Source organism: Lithobates pipiens, unplaced genomic scaffold, assembly GCF_037356315.1.
Source record: "Lithobates pipiens isolate NorthernLeopardFrog02 unplaced genomic scaffold, aLitPip1_a1.2 Scaffold_19, whole genome shotgun sequence".
NCBI lineage: Eukaryota > Metazoa > Chordata > Amphibia > Anura > Ranidae > Lithobates > Lithobates pipiens.
In genome coordinates, this window is record NW_027507764.1 from 31,133,362 (window position 1) to 31,158,140 (window position 24,779).

At 44.5% G+C, this 24,779-nt stretch overlaps 1 protein-coding gene across 3 annotated transcripts in view; it reads right to left on the bottom strand.

Moving 5' to 3' along the window:
* Window positions 1-1,724: 1,724 nt before the first annotated feature.
* LOC143995870 (uncharacterized) overlaps window positions 1,725-24,779 on the bottom strand; it is a 207,934-nt gene continuing 184,879 nt past the window's right edge. For 2 of the 3 annotated variants that reach the window (XM_077490596.1, XM_077490594.1), the window contains 4 exons: window positions 24,552-24,591; window positions 22,278-22,302; window positions 9,794-9,911; window positions 1,725-6,185 (listed from right to left, as the gene is read on the bottom strand). In XM_077490596.1, the coding sequence (XP_077346722.1) occupies window positions 6,087-6,185; window positions 9,794-9,911; window positions 22,278-22,302; window positions 24,552-24,591 (282 nt within the window). In that variant the 3' untranslated portion in view covers window positions 1,725-6,086. The remainder of the gene's footprint in view (window positions 6,186-9,793; window positions 9,912-22,277; window positions 22,303-24,551; window positions 24,592-24,779) is intronic. The other variant, XM_077490595.1, reaches the window with a different exon arrangement.

The window sequence follows — 24,779 nt, forward strand, 5'->3', positions numbered from 1 at the left end:
CAGGTCTGCACTATCGCCAGTGGATGAACAAGACCCCTGCCTGGTACATGGAGGATTGTAACTTGTACATATATGAGTAGTTACTCCTCCTGTGCACTGGGTGGGGCTCTTGAATTTTCTCCATATGGAAAAATACCTGCCAGATATCCAGTGAGCTCCTAAATTACTTTTTGAGCTGACAATACTGCCCCTGCTGCACCAAAATCCCAAGCTGTGTTGTCAGCCAGGTTTAGAAGGGCCTGTTTAGTATTGAAAAAGTTATATACAAGTATGTCAACCCCTTTGCCAAATAACGTATGTGAATTGGGTTCATCATTGAGGGAAATGGCAACTTCCAGGCAACTCCTGCTTTGAGCAAACCCACCAGAGTTGTATAGCAAAGCCAGATATAGAGAATCTTAAGATTTTCTTTAAATCGATCATTTTCCACTCACTATGTAAATTGCCCTCAGAGTTTATTACCCACAGAGCAGGAAATAATACTCCCCTTATTTCTATGCTGATTGTTTTTTTGTAATTCTTTTATTTAAAATGTCCTAAAATGTTTATAAAACCAACTTTACGTAACAAAAATTCCAAAAAGTAACAAAAAAAAAAAATTCATCCAGTAACATCAACACAAAATACATATATAATACTAATAATAAAAGCAATAATACTACTAATAATAATAATCACTGAGCACCACTAACCCTACCCCACAAAACTTTCCCTCAACTTTTTTCCTCCACCTAGACATCATAATACTGCACTCTCCCTCCACTGCTGCACTACACTCACCCTATAATGAAAAGAAAAAACAAATTAGTGACACACAGCAAAATTAAATACTTTATATGCAAAATAAAACATAACCCATAATGCACTCCTCCCATACCCCCTTCAAAAAAAAAAAAAAAAAAAGGATGTCCATCCTCCTTCTGGAAAACTTGATACCTTCTGGAAAACACCCCTACCAAACCCCAACCATAAAAATTGTAACTATTATTATTATTTCCTACTTTCCTCATTTCCCAAACACACATTTCAAAAAGGCGCAAACCACCCACTCCTACACCAAAGCCTTAACGGTAAGGGCCGGTTCACACAGCGAGGCGCGGCGAGGCGTCTCCGACTTGCCTCGCCGCGACCTGCGGGGATCTCAGCGGCGACTTGCAGAGGACTTCTGTATAGAAGTCAATGCAAGTCGCCCCCGAAGTCGCCCAGAAGTAGTACAGGAACCTTTTTTCTGAGTCGGAGCGACTCGAGTCGCTCCTCTCAGAACGGTTCCATAGTACTGAACGGGGGCGACTTGCGGGAGCGAGGCGAGGCGAGCCGTGTCGCCTTGCATCGCATCGCTGTGTGAACCGGCCCTAAACCTCCCACATCCCTCCACTTATTACAATTTACTCCACCCATTCATACCCAACAACAACATTATCATAATTGTATCTACTCTGCTCCCTTCACCCACCCACTCCATTTCCAGATCTTTTGTACTGCCTCCTATTCATAAATCTTGCAATCACAATATTCATATACAGTACGTAGAACTCTTCTGGGTCCATAGATACACAATCCTTTACATTCAGTTTCTCCTCTTATCATCAATGTTCCACAAGTTTTCTTTTACACAATTTCCATAGAGCCTATTCTTCATTCTTCCCAATCATATATAACCCAAACACATGTCATTCTTTCCACCTCAGTCAAACCTTTCACCACTTTCATTAGACTCTTCCTCACCATTTTCACACTTCCAGAATACCTGTAAATCCCCCACACTCTCCACCCTCCTACACCCATCCTTTGGGCATACCATACCTCCAGAACAAATGCTCCACACTCTCCACCCTCCTACACCCATCCTTTGGACATAACATACCTCCAGAACAAATGCTCCACACTCTCCACCCTCCTACACCCATCCTTTGGACATAACATACCTCCAGAACAAATGCTCCACACTCTCCACCCTCTTACACCCATCCTTTGGACATAACATACCTCCAGAACAAATGCTCCACACTCTCCACCCTCCTACACCCATCCTTTGGGCATACCATACCTCCAGAATAAATGCTCCACACTCTCCACCCTCCTACACCCATCCTTTGGACATACCACACCTCTAGAACAAATGCTCCACACTCTCCACCCTCCTACACTCCTCCTTTGGACATATCACACCTCCAGAACTAATGCTCCACACACTCCACTTCTTCCTACACCCCTCTCTCAGACATACCAATCCCCCAGAACAAATGCTCCACACTCTTCACCCTCCTACACCCCACCTCTCAGACATACCACACCTCCAGAACAAATGCTCAACACTGTCCACCCTCCCACTCCGCTCCCTTGGGCACACCTCATTATCAACCAGCTTTCTCCTCCTCTGAAACTCTCCTGGTGGCAAAAATCTATGTAGAGCCACCCTCGCCACATCTTACTGCCAATTGACAATTTCTTCACTGCATGCATTCCTTCATAATTTCTTACTCTGCAACTTATTAAATCCACCTATCAAATCCAACCCATTCCTTCCCTTTAACTCTCCCATCACTTTCCAACTTTCACACCACACCTTTAGTTACTTCACTCAGTTTATATCTCCTCAAACACCTCACACATGGCATGCTAAAGCATACCGAAGGAAAGGCATAAAATAAATATAGTAAAATCTGCAGGATGACGGCCTTAATGATCAACATTTTCCACTCTAACGTTGAGGTCTTTAATGACCAGAAATGTACCCCTATACCTCCTCCTAGCTCTCTCTCTATTTAGACCTGGTATTTTTACACCAATCCCTTACATACCTTCCAACCACACTGTTCCACATCTCTCAAATTAACTAAAAAAAAAACTTACATCCACTCGTTGTCATATTTAATGCAAACCTACCCGGAGAACAAAAAATATTGCTTGACAATTTTGCTCTCCTCAAACCACGTATACTCTAAACACCATTGTCACATCATCTATATAACCGATAATGCTTCAATTCCTCCCACCACTCCCAGGCACTTCTACCCCTCTCACCAAACTATCCTTCACATACATCCACAACGGTAGTTCAGTTACAAGGCCTTTGAGAAAGTCCAGAAGGACGCAACACGTCAGGTGGGAGGAGGTGGGAACATAATCACATCGGCTAAGCTGGAGGACAGATCGATCTTATGGTCTGTTAACTGCTGTGGACTGGAGTGTCCTGTTTACATGCATGAATACTTTTTATTTATGTGAGTGCATTTGGAGAAGTTTGATTTTAATGTAATAAATAGTCCGTAAGCACTATGGAGTCTCTCTGTGTTTCCTTATGAGCATATGACCTGGACCTTGACTGTGAAGCAAGATCGTAGGAGATTGTGATAAAATACTGTTTATGATATCTTTGTAATACTGAGGTCCAAGGAGGTGAGAGAACATCTGGTTGCACACCTGGTTGGAAACAATCAGGACTTTGGGCAATTATTAATCCAAGGCACTAAAGGATCTGGTAAGTGTATGGAACTTTTTTTTTATATTTCACGGGTAATACACTGGGACTTTTTGAATTCTGAATATATATTTTTATATATGGTTTGGAGTTCACATGCACATTGGTTGGACAATATATATTCTCTATATTGTTTACATGTGTATATGCACTTTTTCTTACGAATGATTACTTTGTACATATATGATTGATAATTGATTTTGATTAACATACTGTATATTACCAAACTCAGAGTAGTCGAGCACTATGGTACTAGAGAATTTTTTTTTCTGTGTTTGGAGATTTACAGGGGTGAGAGCTGCTCCTACAGTATATAGGTTAGATTATTTAACCACTTTCCAACTGCCCTATAGCATATTAACTGCTACAGGGTGGCTGTTCTATGCAGCATCGCATACCGTATCTCACAAAAGTGAGTACACCCCTCACATTTTTGTAAATATTTTATTCTATCTTTTCATGTGACAAAACTGAAGGAATGACACTTTGCTACAATGTAAAGTAGTGAGTGTACATCATGAGTGTACAAAGGCTTTGCTGTTTTGACACAACAGCGGGTAAGGAGGAAGAAGTTGCCTCCGCAGAGGCAGGCATTTTGTTGGTTAGTATCGGAACAGAGTAACAATATCCGCTCATAATACCGCGTACCGGAGTGTATACGGTTGCCGGTGTGGTGTCAAAACATAAAGTCGTTGAAATCTCCAATTACTGATGGTTTACTGTAATTGAAAGTGACGGAATTGGAGGTCTTGATGAATTGGCTATTTTGATGGAACACCGGCTCCGGCAGCATGATCTCCTCCATGTAGAGTGCTTGCCCAGTCACAGCTGTGGGAATTAGAAAAAGAAGAGTCTGGATGGCTGCACACCAAGCTGAGATCCCAAAAAATGCCTTTATTTATATAAAACCATGAAAGACATTAAAGTGGTTGCACAACCACTTTTACCTACAGGTAAGCCTATATTAAGGCTGACCTGTAGGTGCTGGAAATATCTCCTAAACCTCTGCGATTTAGGAGATATTTACAATAAAGCCATGCGCCAATGTTTACGGCGCATGCACACTTTAGAAAGGGCAGATCGTGCCATTTCCAAAGGGGTCACGCAGTGACTGGCACCGTCCAGCTGGAAGGAAGAGGAGTGAAGATGGACGCTCGCTGCTAGTGAGGACAACGGTGATGGCCAACACACCTTTTGTAAGGTGATGAAGCACCTTAAGCCCTTGTACACACGGTCGGAGATTCCGACAACCAAATCCCTCGGAGTAATTCCGACTGATTAATTCCGGCAGAGGTCCGGAAGTGAGGTTGCATAGACACGGTCGGACTAAATTGTTGGAAAATCCGATTGTACATAACGTGATGACATTATTTCGTTACGACGGGACTACGTTCATGCTAGTAGCCAATAGCTTTGGTCTAGGAATTTGATCTGAGCATGCATGGCACTTTGTCCGTCGGAGTAGGCTACATATGATCGGAGTATGTCCGATAGGAGCATTTTGTCGGAAAATGTTACTGGCAAGTTGGAAAACTTGGTACGTCGGATATTCCGACAGAAACAGTCCGATGCAGACCACACACAGTCGGAATATCCGACAAAACGGTCCGATAGGACACATTCTGTCAGAATCTCCAACCGTGTGTACAAGGGCTAACTGTTCTTCCCCTGCTTGTACATGTAGTGCTCTTCATGTCTTTCATGGTTTTATATGAATTAAGGCGTTTTTGGATCTCAGCTTGGTGTGCAGCCATCCGGACTCTTCTTTTTTTGAACACTGGCCATTGCTGGAGCTGGTCATTGGCTGCTGCTGGAGTTGGTCATTGACCATTGCTAGAGCTGGTCATTGGCTGCTGCTGGAGCTGGTCATTGACCATTGCTAGAGCTGGTCATTGGCTGCTGCTGGAGCTGGTCATTGACCATTGCTAGAGCTGGTCATTGGTTGGTTATTGGACAGCTGTATCATTTTCTAACTACCCACTGCTGAAACTTTAAGAATGCTGATCCAGGAGATTTAGGTTTGCATGTTTAGTGTTTGTTCTAAGCCAACCATACCAAAGCCACCTACCTCTACTATGTCCTCTCCTACAAAGACTCCAGGGTCACGTCATTCAGGATTAACATATCTGGTTATATGATTTTACAGTTATGTAAATGCAATAATTTTGTGTTTTTCGGCACTTTATATATTTTTTTATTTGTATATTATTTCTTTATTATAAATTGTATATTGTAAATTATTGAAATCATTTAATTTATTAGGAAATGGGCCAGATAACATTCTGAAAAGACATTTTCCATGATGCCTATTTTAATAATATTTGGGCACACTCCTTGGAGGAGACCTCAGCACCGCAAGGCAAGAGCACTACCAACTCAGTTGCCGATCTGCCCAGCAGTGTCACATACACACAAGGAATTACATTTCCATATAGAGGTGGGATCCCAAAATCTTCAGATCTTATTGTAAAAGATCACCAGTAGACGACCTTAGTCTTCTCATATACGACCTTCAGTGTTGTCACTTCCAATGACGTCCAGCAGGGAGCGATCATGTGTCGTACTTTCAGCCACTGGATATACTGGATATGGATATAGTTCAATTCTATATTTTAACCTCAACTCCTGTCCGGTTCTCACATGTTTCCTGATAATTGGTGTTTTGTATAGAGATATTATTTTCTGCTTCCCCTCTTTTCTTTCCCTACAATATACAAAAAGAGAAAATGTTGGTGATGAAAACAAATATAATGGCAATGTAAGAATTGGGAATATTTGTGTAGGGATGTAGTATTTAACCTAAATTCTTTGTTTTATTTCAGAACTCTGTAGATCAGCCTAATGCCCTGTACACACGATCGGTTTTCCCGTCTGAATAAACTCTGAAGGTTAATATAGAACATGTTCTCTATCTAAGTCCGTCTGAATTTTTGATGGAAAAAGAATATGCGATGAAAGGCTGCCATCGGACTTTTTCTGTTGGAAATTCCGACCGTGTGTATACATGGCATTAGACCCCTTTCACACTGGGGGGGGCGCTTTTCAGGTGTTTTAGTGCTAAAAATAGCGCCTGTAATGTGCCTGAAAAGCACCACTCAAGCTGCCCCACTGTGAAAGCGCAAGTGCTTTCACACTGGGGCGGTGCGCTTGCAGGACAGAAAAAAAAAGACTTTGGGGTGGTAAGGAAGCGGAGTATACACCGTTCCTCCACCGCCCCTGCCCATTAAAATGAATAGGCAGTGCTGCTGAACTGCCTGCAAATGGCTTCAGCAGCGCCACAAAATGGGTGCTATTAACCCTTTCCTCGGTTAAAAGCGCCCTGCTAGCGGCTGAAAAAATTCCGCTATAACACCGGTAAAGTGCCGCTAAAACAACCGCTAATGGACCCGCCGCCCCCAGTGTGAAAGGGGTCTAACTGTAACAGGAGTGTTTCTCCAATAGTAGAGTGTATTTTCTCTGCAATGTGTTGTTTGAGCTTGCTCCAGCAGGGAGTGCTAGAGAGGTATTATTCTGGGTTATGGTTGTTTGATAGCCTGGCCATTCAACAGGTTTGAAGAACCTGCTTATGCATGCTGGGAGAACTAATACATATCTGAGACACTTGCTGTTCTGGATTTTCCCTGCAGGGCTTTTGCTTTATGAGGATGTCAACCTGGGAAGTCAGTCTCCCCAGGCATTATGTACAGCCATGGAAGGAAGCAGGGATATCCCCTCCTGAGAAAATCTCCTGAAGATGTGTGTTGCTGGAGATAAACTGCATAAGCTGCAACTCTATCAACATACAGTATGGACATGTGACTGGATGAGTGGGATAGTATATACAGGGAATTTCCTATATATGCCTGTCTTGAAAGATAAAGACTGAGATACCAATAGAACCTCAAATTTCAAGGAACCAAAGCTCTGAAAGATTCCAATCAACACAGACTGCAATTTTGAAGGTAGCCAAGATGTAGGCAAGTGGAGTTTACTTTCTCCACTGCAGGTGGCATTCAACCTCAGTAGCATTGCAGAGAGCTGGGGGAGCTATCCGATTGGATGTCGGCACCCCATGTGACTCTGATGGCCATCTTGGGTTGTGCAGAGTCTATTTAAGAACCTGGCCCCCAGGCATGGCGTGTGTGGTCAGTGTAGGCACAGGTAACCCATGTATCACAGACAGTAATTAGAAGCAGGGATACGCCATCCTTCCTCGAAGACTCCCGGTTTGATCCCAGACCGACCAGGCCATATTCTGCTCCTCAAGATAGACACTTTAGTTGCACAGGGGTATGCAATCCTTCCTAGAAGCCTTCCTATTGAAGCACAGACAGGCCAGGCTGCATTCCACCCCTCAAAACACACGCTGTCCGTGCACCCAAGACCTACTATTCTACTCTTCACTGCAACATTCTGTGAGTGTGCCTGGTTGGGTTGTCTTCCCACTGGGTAGTTTTTTCTTATTGAACTTTAACTTCAATACAGTTCTGTTACTGCCACCGCAGCACGCTGCACCTTCCCACAAAGAGACTTTGTTGAAAGACCTAGAAGAGTTTATGGCCAAGTCTAGAGTATGAGACCCAGTGTAATTCGGGATTTCCTGATCCATACCTCACCCTCTTCCCATAATGCCCTGTGCAAAAAAAAATTAAATCCATTGAATGACCGGCGCCCATTATTTCTGAACATCCAGACAAAAGGAGCACACCCGAGATGAATGTGTCTGGGATTTTATTGTAAGTAAATGGACTTGGACCATTAAGGAATGTAGCTGAAGATCTATACTCATGTGTAATTATTAAAGATCAGTACAAATAGTGCTATACATGTTCATTAATTTTTTTTTTTTTTTTGGCACCGTTATATGCCAAAGTCCCTTTTCTGATCATGAAGATATTTTACCACATGGTAATAGCTTTAAAATGTATATATATATATATATACAGTACTTACAAATCCTTATGTGTGTGCAGTGGCAGCAAATGCAAGAGTGTGTGGGTGCAGTAGCAGGGTTAGAATGCATGTCAAGTGCAGTGGTGGTGAGTACAAGGGTTCCAATCCAGATGACGCCTTCTAAGGGGAAACGCTTTGGGCGGAGCTATCGGTGTGACATCAACACACACAGAACGACCTCTCGTCATCGTGGCTGTGTTTATACGACATTGCTTTTTTATAAGATTTCCTATTTTATAAGATTGCCTATTTTATAAGATTTCTCTGTAAGTGCAATACTTTTTTTTATTAAATACTTGATGCAAGCAGTATAGCACTATGAGTCCTCTTTCCATAATTTTTTTCCCCACAAATAGAGCTTTCTTTTGGTGGTATTTAATCACCTCTGGGGTTTTTATTTTTTGTTAAAAAAATGTAAAAAAAAGACTGAGAATTTTGAATAAAAATACAAAACAGTTTTATGTTTTGTTATAAAATTTTGCAAACAGGTAATTTTTCTCCTTCATTGATGTACGCTGATAAGACTGCACTGATAGGCACCAATGCGCTTATTGATGTGTACTGATAAGACTGCACTGATGGGCACCGATAGGCTTATTGATGTGTACTGATAAGGCGGAACTGGTAAGCACTAATAGGTGGCACTGAAAGGCAGCACTGAAGGGCATTGATAGGTGGCACTGAAGGACATTAATAGGGGGCACTGATAGCTGGCGCTGATGGGCACTGATAGGTGACAGTGATGGGTGGCAGTGATGGGCACCGGTAGGTGACACTGATAGGCAGCACTGCTAGGTGGTACTGATGAGTCATTGATTGGCACCACTGGTTTGATAGGTGGCGCTCGTGGGTTTTGATAGTTGGCACTAATTGGTGGCACTAATATACACTGGTGGGCACTGATATGCACTGCGTGGACAATGGCAGGTGGTACTGGTTGGCACAGATGAGGCGGCTGTGCCTCTTCCTCTTCGGGACCGATGTCCCTTACACAGAAGCCGGTGATCGGCTTTTTTTCTCCTGATGCTGTCAGTGTGAGGAGAAAAAAAAAACGATTACCGTTCTTCTGTTTACATCACTTGATCAGCTGTCATTGGCTGTTAGCTGATCATGTGGTAAGGGGCGGGTGATCACAGCGTGGGGAGAGTGCAAAGGGGAGGATGTCTATTAACAGCCTCCTGGCAATGTAGGTCCGCGCTGTAGCCGTCATTCGGCTATAGTGCGGACAGGAATAGGTTAACATTTCTACAACATTTGCATGGTCCTAGTACTCAGGGAATATTTGGTGCAGCAGTCTTAATTTAATTGTGGCTAAGCGAAACCCTAGAAATTTTTTTAACTTGTGTATTTTACATGTATTGCATAATATCAGATACGTACTCTGAGGAGTTTCTGCCTCATCCATGGAGTGAACTGGACCGTGGTAAGGCACACCAGAACCAGAAGTATTAGCACCAGCAAACCGATGATAATTCCTAGGGATGACTCTGACAACACACTGGAAAAAAAGGACACAACACAGAACACGGCATAAAATCATGTGAATAAAGAGAAATACATAAATAAATGCCTTAAACAAAACAGCTGGTAAGGGGCCTGGTGGGACAAGCTGGATACATGATTAATGGATTCATGAAGTACTGGGCCATTTTTTTCACCAGAATTTTCCCAATAAAGCAGACTGTGTGACATGGGTTTATTTTGCCAAAGCAGTCATTTAATGAAATCATAATCCATAATCAGCCACATTTTACCACTTAAGTTACCAGGAAGGGGGTCTTTGGTCCCAATATATTATAAAGGGAACTGCTCTTTAGTCTGTCCTAAGTTGCAACCATGAACTTACTAAAAACACCAAATCCCAAGGGGGGCACTACATCCACCACCATGCTCCATATCACCAGATGTGCCTACTTTACCTAAACTTCATACTAATTTATCATTGCCAGTGACCTTGTACTCATTTGGCTGCCATGACAAATCACCTCCCCAAAGACCCTAATAAAAATTATTTGGGTGGGTTGGCAAGCCAACTTTCTAGCTCTGCATTTGCTTCTGGAATGGCCATCACAATATCCTTATTTGTTATCCCTTACTACCCAAGCTACCACCTTCCTCCCTTTGCCTTGCAGCCCCTCTGTTAAGCCCTTCATAATCCAGGACTACCTATTTTTTGTACACAGAAACCAAATCCTAGAATATCCCTGTGACTTCCTTGCAATTGATGACTAGAGTGGAAGTTCTGGAATGTCAACACTAGGGATGGGTGAATGGTTCAGCCTGAGCATGAGTTCTGACTGAACATTGGCTGTTCACCCATTTGACAAACACCCGAATTATCGGGCGCTTTGACCATTTGTTAGGCCACACAATGCATTGGAAGCCCTGATTGTCTGAAGCAATGAAAGCTTTGCCCAATCAGGGCACAGAGCACTGTCAGGGCCATGATTGGAGAAAGTAATGATGACTTTATCCAATCATGGCTCATTGCTCTTAGTCCTGCCCCACACTATAAAAGTATTCTTTTAATAGCGGCCATTTGTAGCGTGATAAATTTGCCTGGAAAGAGAGAGAACAGGGCTCTATCTGCTACTAGAGAGTTATGCCTCGTACACACGATCGGAAATTCGGCCAGCAAAAGACCGATGAGAGCTTTTGGTCAGAAAATGCGACCGTGTATATGCTCCATCTGACTTTTGCTGGCCGAAATCCTACCAGCAAAAGATTGAGAGCATGTTCTCTATTTTTCGGTCGGAAAAAGTTCAGATCGGAAATTCCGATCGTCTGCACAAATTCCAATGCGCAAAATTCCTACGCTTACTCGGAAGCATTGAACTTAATTTTCTTGGCTCGTCGTAGTGTTGCACGTCACAGCGTTCTTGACAGTCGAAAGTTCAGAGAACTTTTGTGTGACCGTGTGTATGCAAGGCAAGCTTGAGCGGAATTCCATGGGAAAAGCCATCCAAGTTTTTTCTGACGGAATTTCTGATCGTGTGTACGGGGCATAAGTGTGCTATTCTGATTCTATTGTCAGTGTAGAATATTAGTTTAGTGTAAATCTAGTGATCAGACAGTGTGAGTATAGTGATCATTCATTTTTACATTTGTGTCTGTTTATTTTGTCAGGACAGGTTTACTGCAGTATATTTCAGTGAGTTAGTGCACATTGAATGCAGTATATTTCTGTGCGTTACATGCTGTTTAATGCAGTATATTTCAGTGTGTTAGTGCAGGATGAATGCAGTATATTTCTGTACGTTACATGCTATCTAACGCAGTATATTTCTGTGCTTTTGTGCACGTATAACACAGTATATTTCAGTGCATTATGTGTCGTTTAATGCAGTTTATTTTAGAGCATTACGTGCCATTATAACACAGTATATATCAGTGCATTAGTGCACGTTTAACTCAGTATGTTTCTGTGCGTTACTTCAAGTTTAATGCAGTAAATTTAAGAGCGTTATGTGCCATTTAATGTAGTATATTTCAGTGCATTATGTGCGATTTAACACAGTATGTATCAGTGTGTTAGTGCACATTTAACGCAGCATATTTCTGTGCATTAGTGCATGTTTAATTCAGTATACTTCTGTGCATTACCTGACGGTAAACGCAGTATATTTTAGTGTGTTTAACATGTATATTTTTTTTAGGGTTGGGCTCAGCCCTTCCTTCTCTGAGCTGGCCGATCAGCTGTCGGCTAATTGCCAGCTCCTTTCTCTCCACAGTGACTCACCTGTTGATGATATCCTGCCTTGTCAGTACTGCCAACTTAAGCTGTCCAGTCCAGATGATCTCTGCCTTCGCCTTGGTCACATCTCTAGAGACGCTCTCCTGTGTTTCTTTTAAAGACTTGCTTGGCTGACATTCCTTCTAGCTCCAAATCCTGCTTGCTGTTCTACTATGCTGTTCTTTGGCTCCCTGATGTTTTGGCTTGTCTGACTATCTGTTCCGGTTCCAGAACTCTGGCTAAGTGTTGACTATGTTTACTTTTTTATTATTAAGTGTGATTTAACTGTGCTTCTGTCTCAGTCTGATTCATGGTTTCTGACAATATATCTGTGCATTACTGCACATTTAATGCAGTATATTTCAGTGCGTCAGTGCAGTTTTACTGCAGTGTATTGTAGTGTATCAGTGGAGTGTGTCTGTGTAGTGAGTACTCAGGTTAAAGTGCACCAAACACCACTTTCCACTCCATCATGTCTGGGGGGACAAGAAGGAGAGGCAGATGTTCTCATGGCACTGTGAGGGGACCAGTAGCGTATGTGTCCACAGGCAAAGGTGGATGTGGTCAGTAGTGATGGCCGAACGGTTCGCCCGGCGGTCGTTTCACGGCGAATTTCGGCTGTTCGCGATTTGCCCGATCGGCGGACTATTGCCGCCTTTCGCCCGGCGGACTTCCGTGTTTACTGTGTAAAAGAACTTTGACCTATGATGACACATCCATCATGGGGTACAGGACAGCCAATTGAGACATTACAGCACATGGACACTTGGACATTCCCCCTAACTTATAAATACACCCGATCCGGCGGCCATTTTACATTCTTTCATATGTCACTATAGGGAGAGGTTGCTGTGTGGAGCAGGGAGATTGCAGTGACCCAAATCGCTAGCTATTTGGTACACAAAAGTTCTTTTCAGGACTGGTATCGGTGTTAGGTGTAGTTCAGGATATAGGTTTGAGGCAGTGCAGTGCTAGTGATTGTTGCAGCAGCCTGAGTGTCTTTTGTCAGTTTAGAGAAAGGGACAGGACACTGTGTGCTGCAGGGAGAGTCAGTTTAATCATTAGCTGTTACTATCAGGTCCACAAAAGTGTTATTCCAGTAACCAGTTATTGTTTCAGAAGCCTCTGTTTTGTCAGTTTATATAGGGACAGGCAGTAAGCTGTGTGTGAGCCAGTGAGGGTCAGTTTAATCAGTAGCTGTTACTATATTAGGTCCACAAAGGTTCTTTTCAGGACTGGTATCAGTGGTATGGCAATAGGCTTGTACATGTATAATATTCTTTCTTCCAAATATAGAAAGAATATTATACTTGCCTGCTGCCCTTCTGCTGCAGTCTGCTAATCAGTCACAACCTACTTGTTCCACAAAGGTCCTTATAAGGACTGCTAAGGTCTAGGGTGCTACAGTACATAGGGTTGAGTGAGGTACAGTCTGCTATTCTGTAAGGACTGGTATAGGTCCACAATACATAGGGTTGAGGTGCACTACTGCTGACCGCTGCCCTATACTGCAGCAGTCCTTTATCAGTATAGGGACTGACGTACAGTCTTCTAATCAGTCACACACAACCTACTTGTTCCACAAAGGTCCTTATAAGGACTGGTAAGGTATAGGGTACTACAGTACATAGGGTTGAGTGAGGTGCAGTCTGCTATTCTGTAAGGACTGGTATAGGTCCACAATACATAGGGTTGAGGTGCACTACTTCTGACCGCTGCCCTATACTGCAGCAGTCCTTTATCAGTATAGGGACTGACGTACAGTCTGCTAATCAGTCACACACAACCTACTTGTTCCACAAAGGTCCTTATAAGGACAGGTAAGAGAGGAAGAGGAGGGGAGTTCAGAGGGAGATATGGAGCAGCAGATAGGGAGGAGAAGCAGGAATAACTTACATTGCACAGGAGGGACCAAGCAGACTGCAAATGTATCAGGAGTGAGTCATCGACCATGTACGGTCACATCTGGCGCTCCCAGGACACCGGCACATGGCTCCGCAGTGTGGGCTTTTTTTAACGTGTCCGCTGCTGACAATAGCGTTGCCATCTGCATCTCCTCCTACTCCATCCTCCTCCCTCTCCTCCTCAGCTGACTCCTCCTTTTCCGCTGCTAGCGTCTCTTCCGCTGCGCCGCCCAAGCTCCCCAGAACCTATTCGACATGCCAGGTGAGACGTTGCCATGCCGTGCTGCGTCTGTTGTGCCTGGAAGCCAAGAGCCACACTGGCCCGTCACTCCTTTCAGCTTTGTGTTCACAGGCAGATCAGTGGCTAACACCGCTCAATTTGACAGTTGGTAAAGTGGTGTGTGACAACGGTGCCAAACTGCTTAGCGCATTGAAACAGGGCAAAATCACGCATGTGCCATGCATGGCACACGTCTTAAACTTGGTCGTGCAGCGATTCGTTGTCAAATACCCTGGGGTCCAGGAAATCTTGCGGCAGGCAAGGAAAATCTCGGCCCATTTCAGAAGATCTTACAAGGCCATGGCTCGCCTTGCGGACATTCAGCGGTGACACAATCTGCCGGTCAGACGACTTATTTGCGATTGCCCAACGCGATGGAACTCAACCTTCTATATGCTTGACAGGCTGCTCCAGCAGAAATGTGCAGTTAACGTCTACCTGTATAAACTCTGCGGCAGAACCGGTTCTGGGGAGCTGGGGTTTTTTTCACCGCGCCAGTGGCTGCTCATGCGCGACGCATACAGACTTCTGCGCCCATTTGAGGAGATCACCAAACTGGTCAGTCGCAGCCATGGCGCCATCAGTGACATGGTACCTTATGCCTTCTTTATGGAGCGTGCATTGATAAAGCTGTGGAGGACCAGGAGCGGAAAGATGAGGAAGTCGCAATGCTGGATGAATTCCCAGGGGGGGCTACTCTATCTGAGACAAGTCAACAACAGGAGTCTGAAGAGGAGTCAGAGGAGGATGGTGCCGGGGCGGATGAGGAGGAGCAAGAAGAGCATGCTTTAAACCTTTCTGGGACCCCTGTTGTTGTGCGTGGATGGGGAGAGGAGAATGAAGAGGACGACATTATCCTGGATGATGAGCAGGAGCCAGGCCACCACACCGCTTCCACTTTAGTGCAAATGGGGGCCTTCATGCTACAGTGTTTTAATAGGGACCCCCGTATAAAAAGCATAAGGGTCAAGGACCAATACTGGGTGGCAACGTACTTAGACCCCCGGTACAAACACAAAATGGCGGAAATGCTACCGCCGTCACAGAGGGCTGTCAGAATGCAGCACTTCCAGGCCTTGCTTCGAGAAATGCTGCATTCTGCTTTTGCGTGTGCTGGCAGAGGAGCAATTCCCACTCCCAGAGAAGGAGTTGCGGGTACCAATCCAACAGCGCCTGCAAGAGGCCGGTTTGAAGATGTGTTGGTGACTTCGGATATGAGGTCATTCTTTCAGCCGACCCATCGACAGGTGTCATCCGGATCCAGCATCAGGGAACGTCTAGACCGTCAGGTGTCCGACTACATCGGGTTAACGGCCGATGTGGACGCTCTGAGGAGTGATGAACCCCTGGACTACTGAGTGGGCAGGTTTGACCTCTGGCCAGAGCTTGCCCAATTTGCAATCGAACTGTTGGCTTGCCCCTCGTCCAATGTCCTGTCCGAAAGGACGTTCACCGCAGCAGGGGGGATCGTGACCGATAAGCGTACTCGCCTAGCTCACGATAGTGTTAACTACCTCACATTTCTAAAAATGAATGAGGCATGGATCTCGGAGGAATTCAACATATGTGACCAGTAGACCATGTATATGTCTATAAACAATTTTTTAAATCGAGCAAACAGACCTTCTTTCTTCATTTGGCTCACTTCCTTGTCCAAAAAAAGCACACCGTACTATATGCCCGTACCCTCCTCTTTGAAGAGGTTGAGCGGTGTCATATTTCTACTGGGGCTGCTTATTATGAGGGGCTCCCACCATCCCTGTGCTGTGCTGAATTCCTCCTGGGGCTGCTTATTATGAGGGGCTCCCACCATCCCTGTGCTGACTTCCTCCTGGGGCTGTACCTCTGCTGTGCATATTATGAGGGGCTCCCACCATCCCTGTGCTATGCTCATTATGAGGGGCTCCCACCATCCCTGTGCTGTGCTGACTTCCTCCTGGGGCTGCTTATTATGAGGGGCTCCCACCATCCCTGTGCTGTGCTGACTTCCTCCTGAGGCTGCTTATTATGAGGGGCTCCCACCTTCCCTGTGCTATGCTGACATCCTCCTGGGGCTGCTTATTATGAGGGGCTCCCACCATCCCTGTGCTATGCTGACATCCTCCTGGGGCTGCTTATTATGAGGGGCTCCCACCATCCCTGTGCTGTGCTGACTTCCTCCTGGGGCTCTACCTCTGCTGTGCATATTATGAGGGGCTCCCACCATCCCTGTGCTATGCTCATTATGAGGGGCTCCCACCATCCCTGTGCTATGCTCATTATGAAGGGCTCCCACCATCCCTGTGCTATGCTGACTTCCTCCTGGGGCTGCTTACGGTGCAGGTGTCAGTGCTGTATATCACGGTGCTGATGTCAGTACTCTCTATCACGGTGCTGCTGTCAGTGCTGTATATCACGGTGCTGGTGTTAGTGCTTTATGTCACGCTGCTGATGTCAGTGCTCTCTATCACGGTGCTGTTGTCAGATCACTCTATCACGGTGCAGGTGTCATTGCTGTATGTCATGCTGCTGATGTCAGTGCTCTCTATCATGGTTCTGCTGTCAGTGCTGTATATCACGGTGCTGGTGTTAGTGCTTTATGTCACGCTGCTGATGTCAGTGCTCTCTATCACGGTGCTGGTGTCAGATCACTCTATCACGGTGCAGGTGTCATTGCTGTATGTCACGCTGCTGATGTCAGTGCTCTCTATCACGGTGCTGGTGTCAGATGACTCTATCACTGTGTAGGTGTCATTGCTATATGTCACGCTGCTGGTGATCATCTCCTGCACCCTCTTCTTTGCCTACCCTGGTCCCTGACCTTCCGTCTCCTCCATTGCCTTCATGCGATCCACAGTCCTGAATTGTCACAACAATTTCCCATATAAAAAAAGAATGCTTGTAGTTGTCGATCCCAGATTCACCTCATACATGTGTTATGTCATTGGCCATGTGGTGGGACTATGTTTGCACAGCTATTAATTATTTTGTGACTGCAAATTTGACCTGTAGGTTTGCAAAGTTCGCCTCCTATTTAAGTCAATGGGGCCCGCCACGAACGTTCCGGTTCGCGAACTATCGGCCGCGTTTGCGGTGCGCGTTCGCGAAACGTCCCGTCAGAAGTTCGTCCATCACTAGTGGTCAGTCCTCAGGCAGGGCATCCTTTCCTCTGATTAGTGATGTTGCCTGTGCTATCCAGCCACAGCATGCAGAGGAGGTGGTGGACTGGCTTATTAAACCATCCTCATCCTCCTCATCCTCTGTCACCCAAGCAGAAACTAGTGTGCAGTCAACTGCAGCTGCCAGAGTGGATAAACCTGGCTCCTTGTCCACAGCTATTCCTGCCATAGCCCCAGCATCAGGCATGGAGGAGTCAGCCGAGTTATCTGCACACAGTGTCAGCCACTTGCTCCTTGATGATGCACAGCCATTACTGGATTCAGATGTTCGTTCTGAGGTTGAGGAAGGCAGGAACACAAGCCTACAAAGAGGGGTGAACACTGGTACACAAATTGGCAGTCATGTTCCCCCAGCCGCAGTGTATTGTCAAGTTGTCTCCAGTGGTAATGAGGATGGAGGAGATGATGATGATGATGAGGTCACTGATGTGATTTGGGTGCCAGATAGAGCAGAGAAGGAAAGTAAGGGTGAGGCACAACCCCAATGAGGCAGCCATCATGCAAGAGTAGAAAGCAGCCACCCTATTCCATCACATTGTGAAGCTGTTAGCTCCCGGACCACTTCCCACAGCTCAGCTGTCTGGGCATTTTTTAACACATGTGCAGCCGATTGCACTGTTGCAATTAGCAAACTTTGTCTCAAGCACATCAAGTGTGGCAAAAACACCAGCCATTTGGGTACCACATGCTTGACAAGGCATTTAACCTCCCACCACTCATTGGCAAGAACACCTGAAAGCCACACAAAAGGGGTGCAAGTCTGTTCCCTCTCCTTACCTCAGTCTGCCCCTGCTATACCTCATGACCTCTCAGCAGTCTCCACTGACAGGGATGATGGTATAGCGCAGGGTGCCCTAGGTCCTTACAGCACATCTGCCAGTAACACACCACCAACATAGCCAGCATCTGCTGCAGCAAAAAAAATACAGTCACTGACACCCACATGCCCAGAGTCTGAATACAAGCTTGGCAAAGCTGCTGGCTCTACAACTTCTCAAAACAAAAAAACACAAAACAATCCTCTGCGCTCAGGCCCTTAGTCCATGTGTAGGTGGTGTAGCCAACCCTTTGGATAAAGTGTGGAAAGTCAAAGGTCTTGCTGCTCTCCTCAGAACAATGGACGTCCTTAAAGCTGAAACATATAGAAAAACAGGGAGGGCGCACCGACCTTGTATGTATTATAAAAGATAAAATGTATTTCAATAGTAAAAATAAAGGTCATACTCACACAAACAAGCGTTTAAAAAAGGCTTAACATTACTCCAAGGATTCGGAGCTGTCTTCTAGACACCTGCAACCTGGACCGGATGTTAGGAGGAATCAGATGGCATCGCAAAATGGCTTATGCGTTACGAGGGAGTACCCTCTTCATCAGAGCCTCAGCAATAGCAGATTGACTTTCTCAAATGACCTTCTATATAGAGCCATTTTCATGTCTGGGCAGACGCCCACCGGAATCTGCCACACCCTTTCGGGTGGGCCCTGCCTACCATGTCACTCCATCTACCCATATCGTATGCCTAGATTGCACTGTCAGTCATACAATTTTATTTTCATAGAGAGGCGGCTAAGTTCCTGCACTGGTATCAGAGAGCATCTCCCTTTATCCACCTGACCATCACCCTGCTTCATTTTCTAGCCAAATCAAATACTTCATATGTCACATTATGGCATCAACTGATCGTTCCACAAAACACACATACCCTTTTTGAAATATTGAATCCATCCGTATCATGTGATCCACCTTTCTTGCCAATGGAGGGGATGCTGAACGGGGGGTGAAACTTTGGGGAGGATGTTTTTTGGAGAAGAGGCCAGGGGGTGAGAGCAGGGGAGCCGCCGTCGTTTAGCTGGATCCATAGCCTGTAATGTTGTGATGGAATATACATGCACAGCGTGCATTCCACTATCTAGTTCGTGTGGCACTCACGCTAGGAAGTGTGGGTGGATTTGCGTTCCACCTGCCACTTCCAGTTGCGGCAGACGTCACTTCCAAACATCATTTGTGGCGCAGGAACTCAGAGAGCATCTCACAACTCAAGCTGTCTGGCTCCCACGCACCCTCTAGCAATGCGGCGGCCCACTGCACGATCCTGCTACCTGTAGGATCATGCAGCAGGACCGCACAGATGCTCACATCTGCCCATCGCCCCAGGACAACATCAATCTGTGACGAAACTAGCAGGGTTGACAATGTGCTGACGTCATCATGACATACGAAGTCCCGGAAGTGCGGGTGATCGTGTCTTATCTGTACCGGCCGGTATTATCTTACTTTCTGTATTAGAGAGATGTTCTCTCTCCTTTTTAATCTGTCAATTTGTGGAGCATCCTTTTTTTTGAGTGGGATATTCTTGGATATTTGAAGCGAGAGGACAGGAGGGCGTACCCACAGGACCACCGTATGCTGAGCTAACTGCAGTCCAAAGGTCCTGGCAGGGTAATAAGCCATAGGAGCTGTTGACCTTCTTACAGGTCTGATAAACCTGGTAAGCAGGCATTTTTCTTTGGTGACAGCCCCACGCGGTGTTAACAGCATATGGGATCTGGAACGTGTGGAGTGCATCTATGAACTCTGATTTGACATTTAGGATAGTGACCCCTCTAATACTTACCTGAGGCCCATCTCTGTCCAGTGATGTCCACAAATGTCTCGGCTGCCTGAGATTATCCCAACTGATTGGCTGACACACAGCAGTGGCACCATTGGCTCCCACTGCTGTCAATCAAAGTCAGTTAGCCAATCAGGAGAAAAAGGGGTGGGGGCGGGCCACGGTTCCCTGTCTGAATGGACACAGGGAGCTGTGACTTGGCTCAGGTGCCCCCATAGCAAGCTGCTTGCTGTAGGGGCACTCAACAGGAGGGAGGGGCCAGGAGCACAAACAAGGCACCCGAGAAGAGGAGGACTGGGGCTGCTCTGTACAAATCCACTGCACAGCGGAGGTAAGTATAACATATTTGTTATTTTTATAGAAAAAAAAGGCTTTACAATCACTTTAATGCATCCATACCACATAGTGCAATGAGCCACGGTGCTGGATGGGAAGACAAGCAGAGAAGAGAGAAGGGATCCCCAGACACTGGGAGTTTGGAGTCTTGGGTTTATGGCTGCTAACTAGTGGTTTCACTAGTATCAGCTACTAGGTGCATGTGACCCCCTTTTCTTAATGAGTTCCCAGGGTCATGGCACTACCAGCCTCTTCCCGCAATTTCTTCGCTCTGAGCTCGTTTGAAGTTCCTGAGGGCGAGTTGTTAGCTTATGATAAAGCATTACGCTTGACCAGTGGTGGCCCGTGCATTGTGGGCACACAGGCTTTGGTTGGTCTTTAGTTCTTATGTCCTTGGTGTCTATTTTCCTGCCACTCCTACTGTCTGCCTTATCTAGAATTTCAGTTAGTGTGAAGAAGGTGATGGAAATTTTTTATATAAAACACAAAGCCTAGCTACAATTATATATATATAAAACAACCCCTGATGTTACAATATATATATATGTATTAAAAACACTGTATAGCAAAGGATACAAAATAAGGCAAGTTTTGCTTAGTTGGGTTAAATATTTGTAGCACTGACCCCTGAGGGAGCTGCTGGTTTGATTTGGGTTTACCGTTACTTTCTTCACCTCCTATACGTCTAGCGGTTTCCCGAGGTAGATGGCCTAAAGAACTGCAGAGACCGTCACTAGATCCACTTTAGGTATTTTTATTTGCAAAAACAGTAGACAAAACACAGTCTCGCAATAAAGGAACAGAGGGTATAGGTAGGAAGTTCAGGTACTCTTGGAACTGCTGACACTTGAATGTCTCTCACTATACAATCCAGGGAATAGCCATTCGCAACTGTATATTACAGCCATCAGGTGAATCCCTCTTTGGTGAATTTAGCAACCGACAGGTGATTCAGATAAAGCAAAGTCTCTGCCACAGACTTGGTTGTAGAACTCGAGAATGAAAAGTCTCTGCCACAGACTTGGTTGTAACTGAAGGATAAATGAACTTTAGGAACTCCCATATGGTACCAGTATCTTGCAGCCAGTCCGGCGATACCATATGAGTGTGGATTCACCTGGTGTCCTTTCAACTTAGCTTCCAGGCTTTTGCCGAGCAGCCAGCCTTGCGCATGGCCTTCTTCTGAAGAGTCCTCCCCTGGTTGCGTTCTCAGTTGCTGGGCCTCTCCAAAACCTAGACAGCACCGGACCACCTTAGAATCCTCCTTACAGTTACTGTGCCTCGTGCTAGCCAGCCCTGAGACTCATAAATGGATGGATCCGCACCCCAGGTCATGAGGGACCCTGATGGCTGGTCAGGAGGACCAGGACCAAACAGACAGAAAGCTCTTCTGGACAGTGACCTCAGTACCTTAAGTGCCCTCTCCCAGAATGCACAGAAGGGCAACACACCCACTGATTGGTTCCGAGAAAGATTGGCACCCAATGCGTCCAACTGGACTGCGTTCTCATGCCTGCAAGAGGTGACACCGACACCTATGGCCAAGCAGAACACACTGCAATCCAGCCAAACTGATACTGAGACCAGAATTTAGAACAATTAACCCTAAAACCCAACTGTGGTTTCAGGAAATTTAAATTTACAAAAACATATAGCGTGTGCTCATTTGGATCGCTACATATGGTAACAATTTAATCTGACTTACTTATATTTCTCCTATATCCCAAAAATATTTTAATATCTATGATGTTACCCTTGTACAGATGATCATAGAACATTGCAGAGCTGGCTTCTATCAGTAAAGTATTTTTGTTGTCAGAAGTGCAGATCTTTGTACTTACGGAATCAAGGAGCTCCTGGTCACACCTGTGGAATAGACAGGACAATGAATGACCCAACAGATACACGGAGGCTGACAATATTGGACCCTGAGGACAATGATTAGGAGGAACACAGATTAAGAGGAAAGAAGTGTGTCCCAGGTCTCTACAAGGGGGGACACTGGGAGATGGGATTTTAAATGTGCCCAAGAGTCAATCACTATATACCATAAACAAAATCTATTTTTTTTCCACACAAAAACATTAAAAATGCAAGAGATATAACTTTCATAAAAGATATGTTATGTTGTACACATCGCCATACAATACAATTGTCTACATCTAGATAGATCCCACGTGATTTGGATTGACGTGTTTTGCGCTTCTATCTTCAGGATCCAATTTTCAATATTACTAAACTTTATAGCAGGTAGACAGTACAAACAATATATCAGTTCCAAACATATATATATATATATATATATATATATATATATATATATATATATATATATATATATATATATATATATATATATATATATATACACATTATAGCAGTGAGATGTTAATTCTAATAAATCGAAAAGGGAAGAAAGAAAGTGTGGCAGGATATCATTTGATCAAAAGATATGTTTATACACAACAACTACAAATTGGTGGGCAAGAGAATGGAAAAAAAAGGAATATTAAATAAAATAAAATTGGGGGGAGAGGGAGAGGACAAAGACAAGTGTGAAGGAGTCACCTTATTGGGGGGACAAGAGGCTACAAAAACATGGAGGAACCATATAACTGGTAGTTTGTATTACCTCCAAAACAATATCCAAGAAAAATGTATAATAAGGTGTATTGTATGCGGACACCCTAAAGGATCTGAGAAATGCTCTGATCCAAAGTAAAACATTCGGTCTATGGTGTCTAGATCAAAGACTAGGAATGGGATCGCCATCAGGAAACAGGCATCTAGTAAGCATAAATAATAGTAGAGAAATAGATAGTAAGGTGTTAGTACGTCGAAGCACCCAAATGCGCAACCAAAAATATCAAGAGTACAAGTGCCCCGACTTACCAAGAAAGTGAAATACAACAATGAAGGGATAGAGAGGAACTATCAACTAGAGAGATCCGAGTGCCACAAAAGTTATATGTCCACATAAAGGATCCAATACAGTGGTATTTGGATATACAAGAACATTGATAAATCATAAAACCATAAAAGGGAGTATAGAGCTAGGTGTCATATGCGAGCGATAAAAGTGCTATCAAAAGTACAAGTGCCTAACTTACCAATTAGACCAAGTGCAAATGAAAAGGGGTGGGTTGGTGGGATCTTCCAACCCTCCCTAGAAAAAGGCCCAGGTAGAATACATATATGGATCCTCACCATAGATCCGCAATAATAGTAATCTAAATAGATAAGGGGGTTGAACCAGTAAGTAGAGTGAAAGCGTGCTAATAAAAAGGAAAATCAGATCGATTTGTGGGTCCCAACCCACAAATCAAAAATTGGAATATTGAAAATTGGATCCTGAAGAAGCCCGCGCCATCGGTGAAATGCACCGATTCAAACCTTGTGGGATCTATTCAGATGCAGATAATTGTATAGTATGGTGATGCGTACAACATAACATATCTTTTATGAAAATTATATTTCTTGCATTTTTAAACTTTTTCTGTGGAAAAAATATATTGATTTTATTTATAGTATATAGTGATTGACTTTTGGGCACATTCAAAATCTCCCAGTGTCTTTCCCCCTTGGGGAGACCTGGGACACACTTTTTTCCGCCTAATAATTTAGGGGATTGTGCCAGAATTCATTATACAGACTTCCCTCACCCAGTATTCTCAACTGAACACAGATGGTGACCTACGCCGTAACTAATTCACTTCTCCCTGCTGGTTACATCCTCCCACTGAGTAAAGATTACACTCTTCGGGGGCGGGGCTGGACAGCAATGAGAGGCATTGCATGATTTTTTAGTCCAATACTTTTTGTATCATAAGATAAACAAACTTTGTAACAGGGCTTTTCATATATCCAGATAATCATATTAGAGGAAACTTCTACTGGAAATATGGAGGCTGCCATTACTGACCTCTCATGAAAATGCTAGCTCTTAGTTTCACATAACATTTTAGTAAATCAATCCAAATATGAATCAGGGCTCTGACCCTTCATCAGGTTTAATAATCAGTTTTTAGATATAAGGGGTCTCACCCCTGACAGATAACAGAGCCCCACCCATATACAGAGGAATGTTACAGTAGAGAGTCTCTAACCCGACTCACCTTCAATGACTCCAGCAAATGCACATGATGACGTCTCCACCTGCAGGAAAGATGGGATAGACCAATCACCATTCTCTATAAATCAGCTAGCTCTACTATTATTGTAATTTGTTAAAGAAAATTTATAGTGTTTTCCTTTCTTTACTAGATCAGGGGTGTCAAACTCCATTTCATTTTGGGCATCATCAGCATTATGGTTGCCCTCATCAGTTTTATCTGTAAGACTAG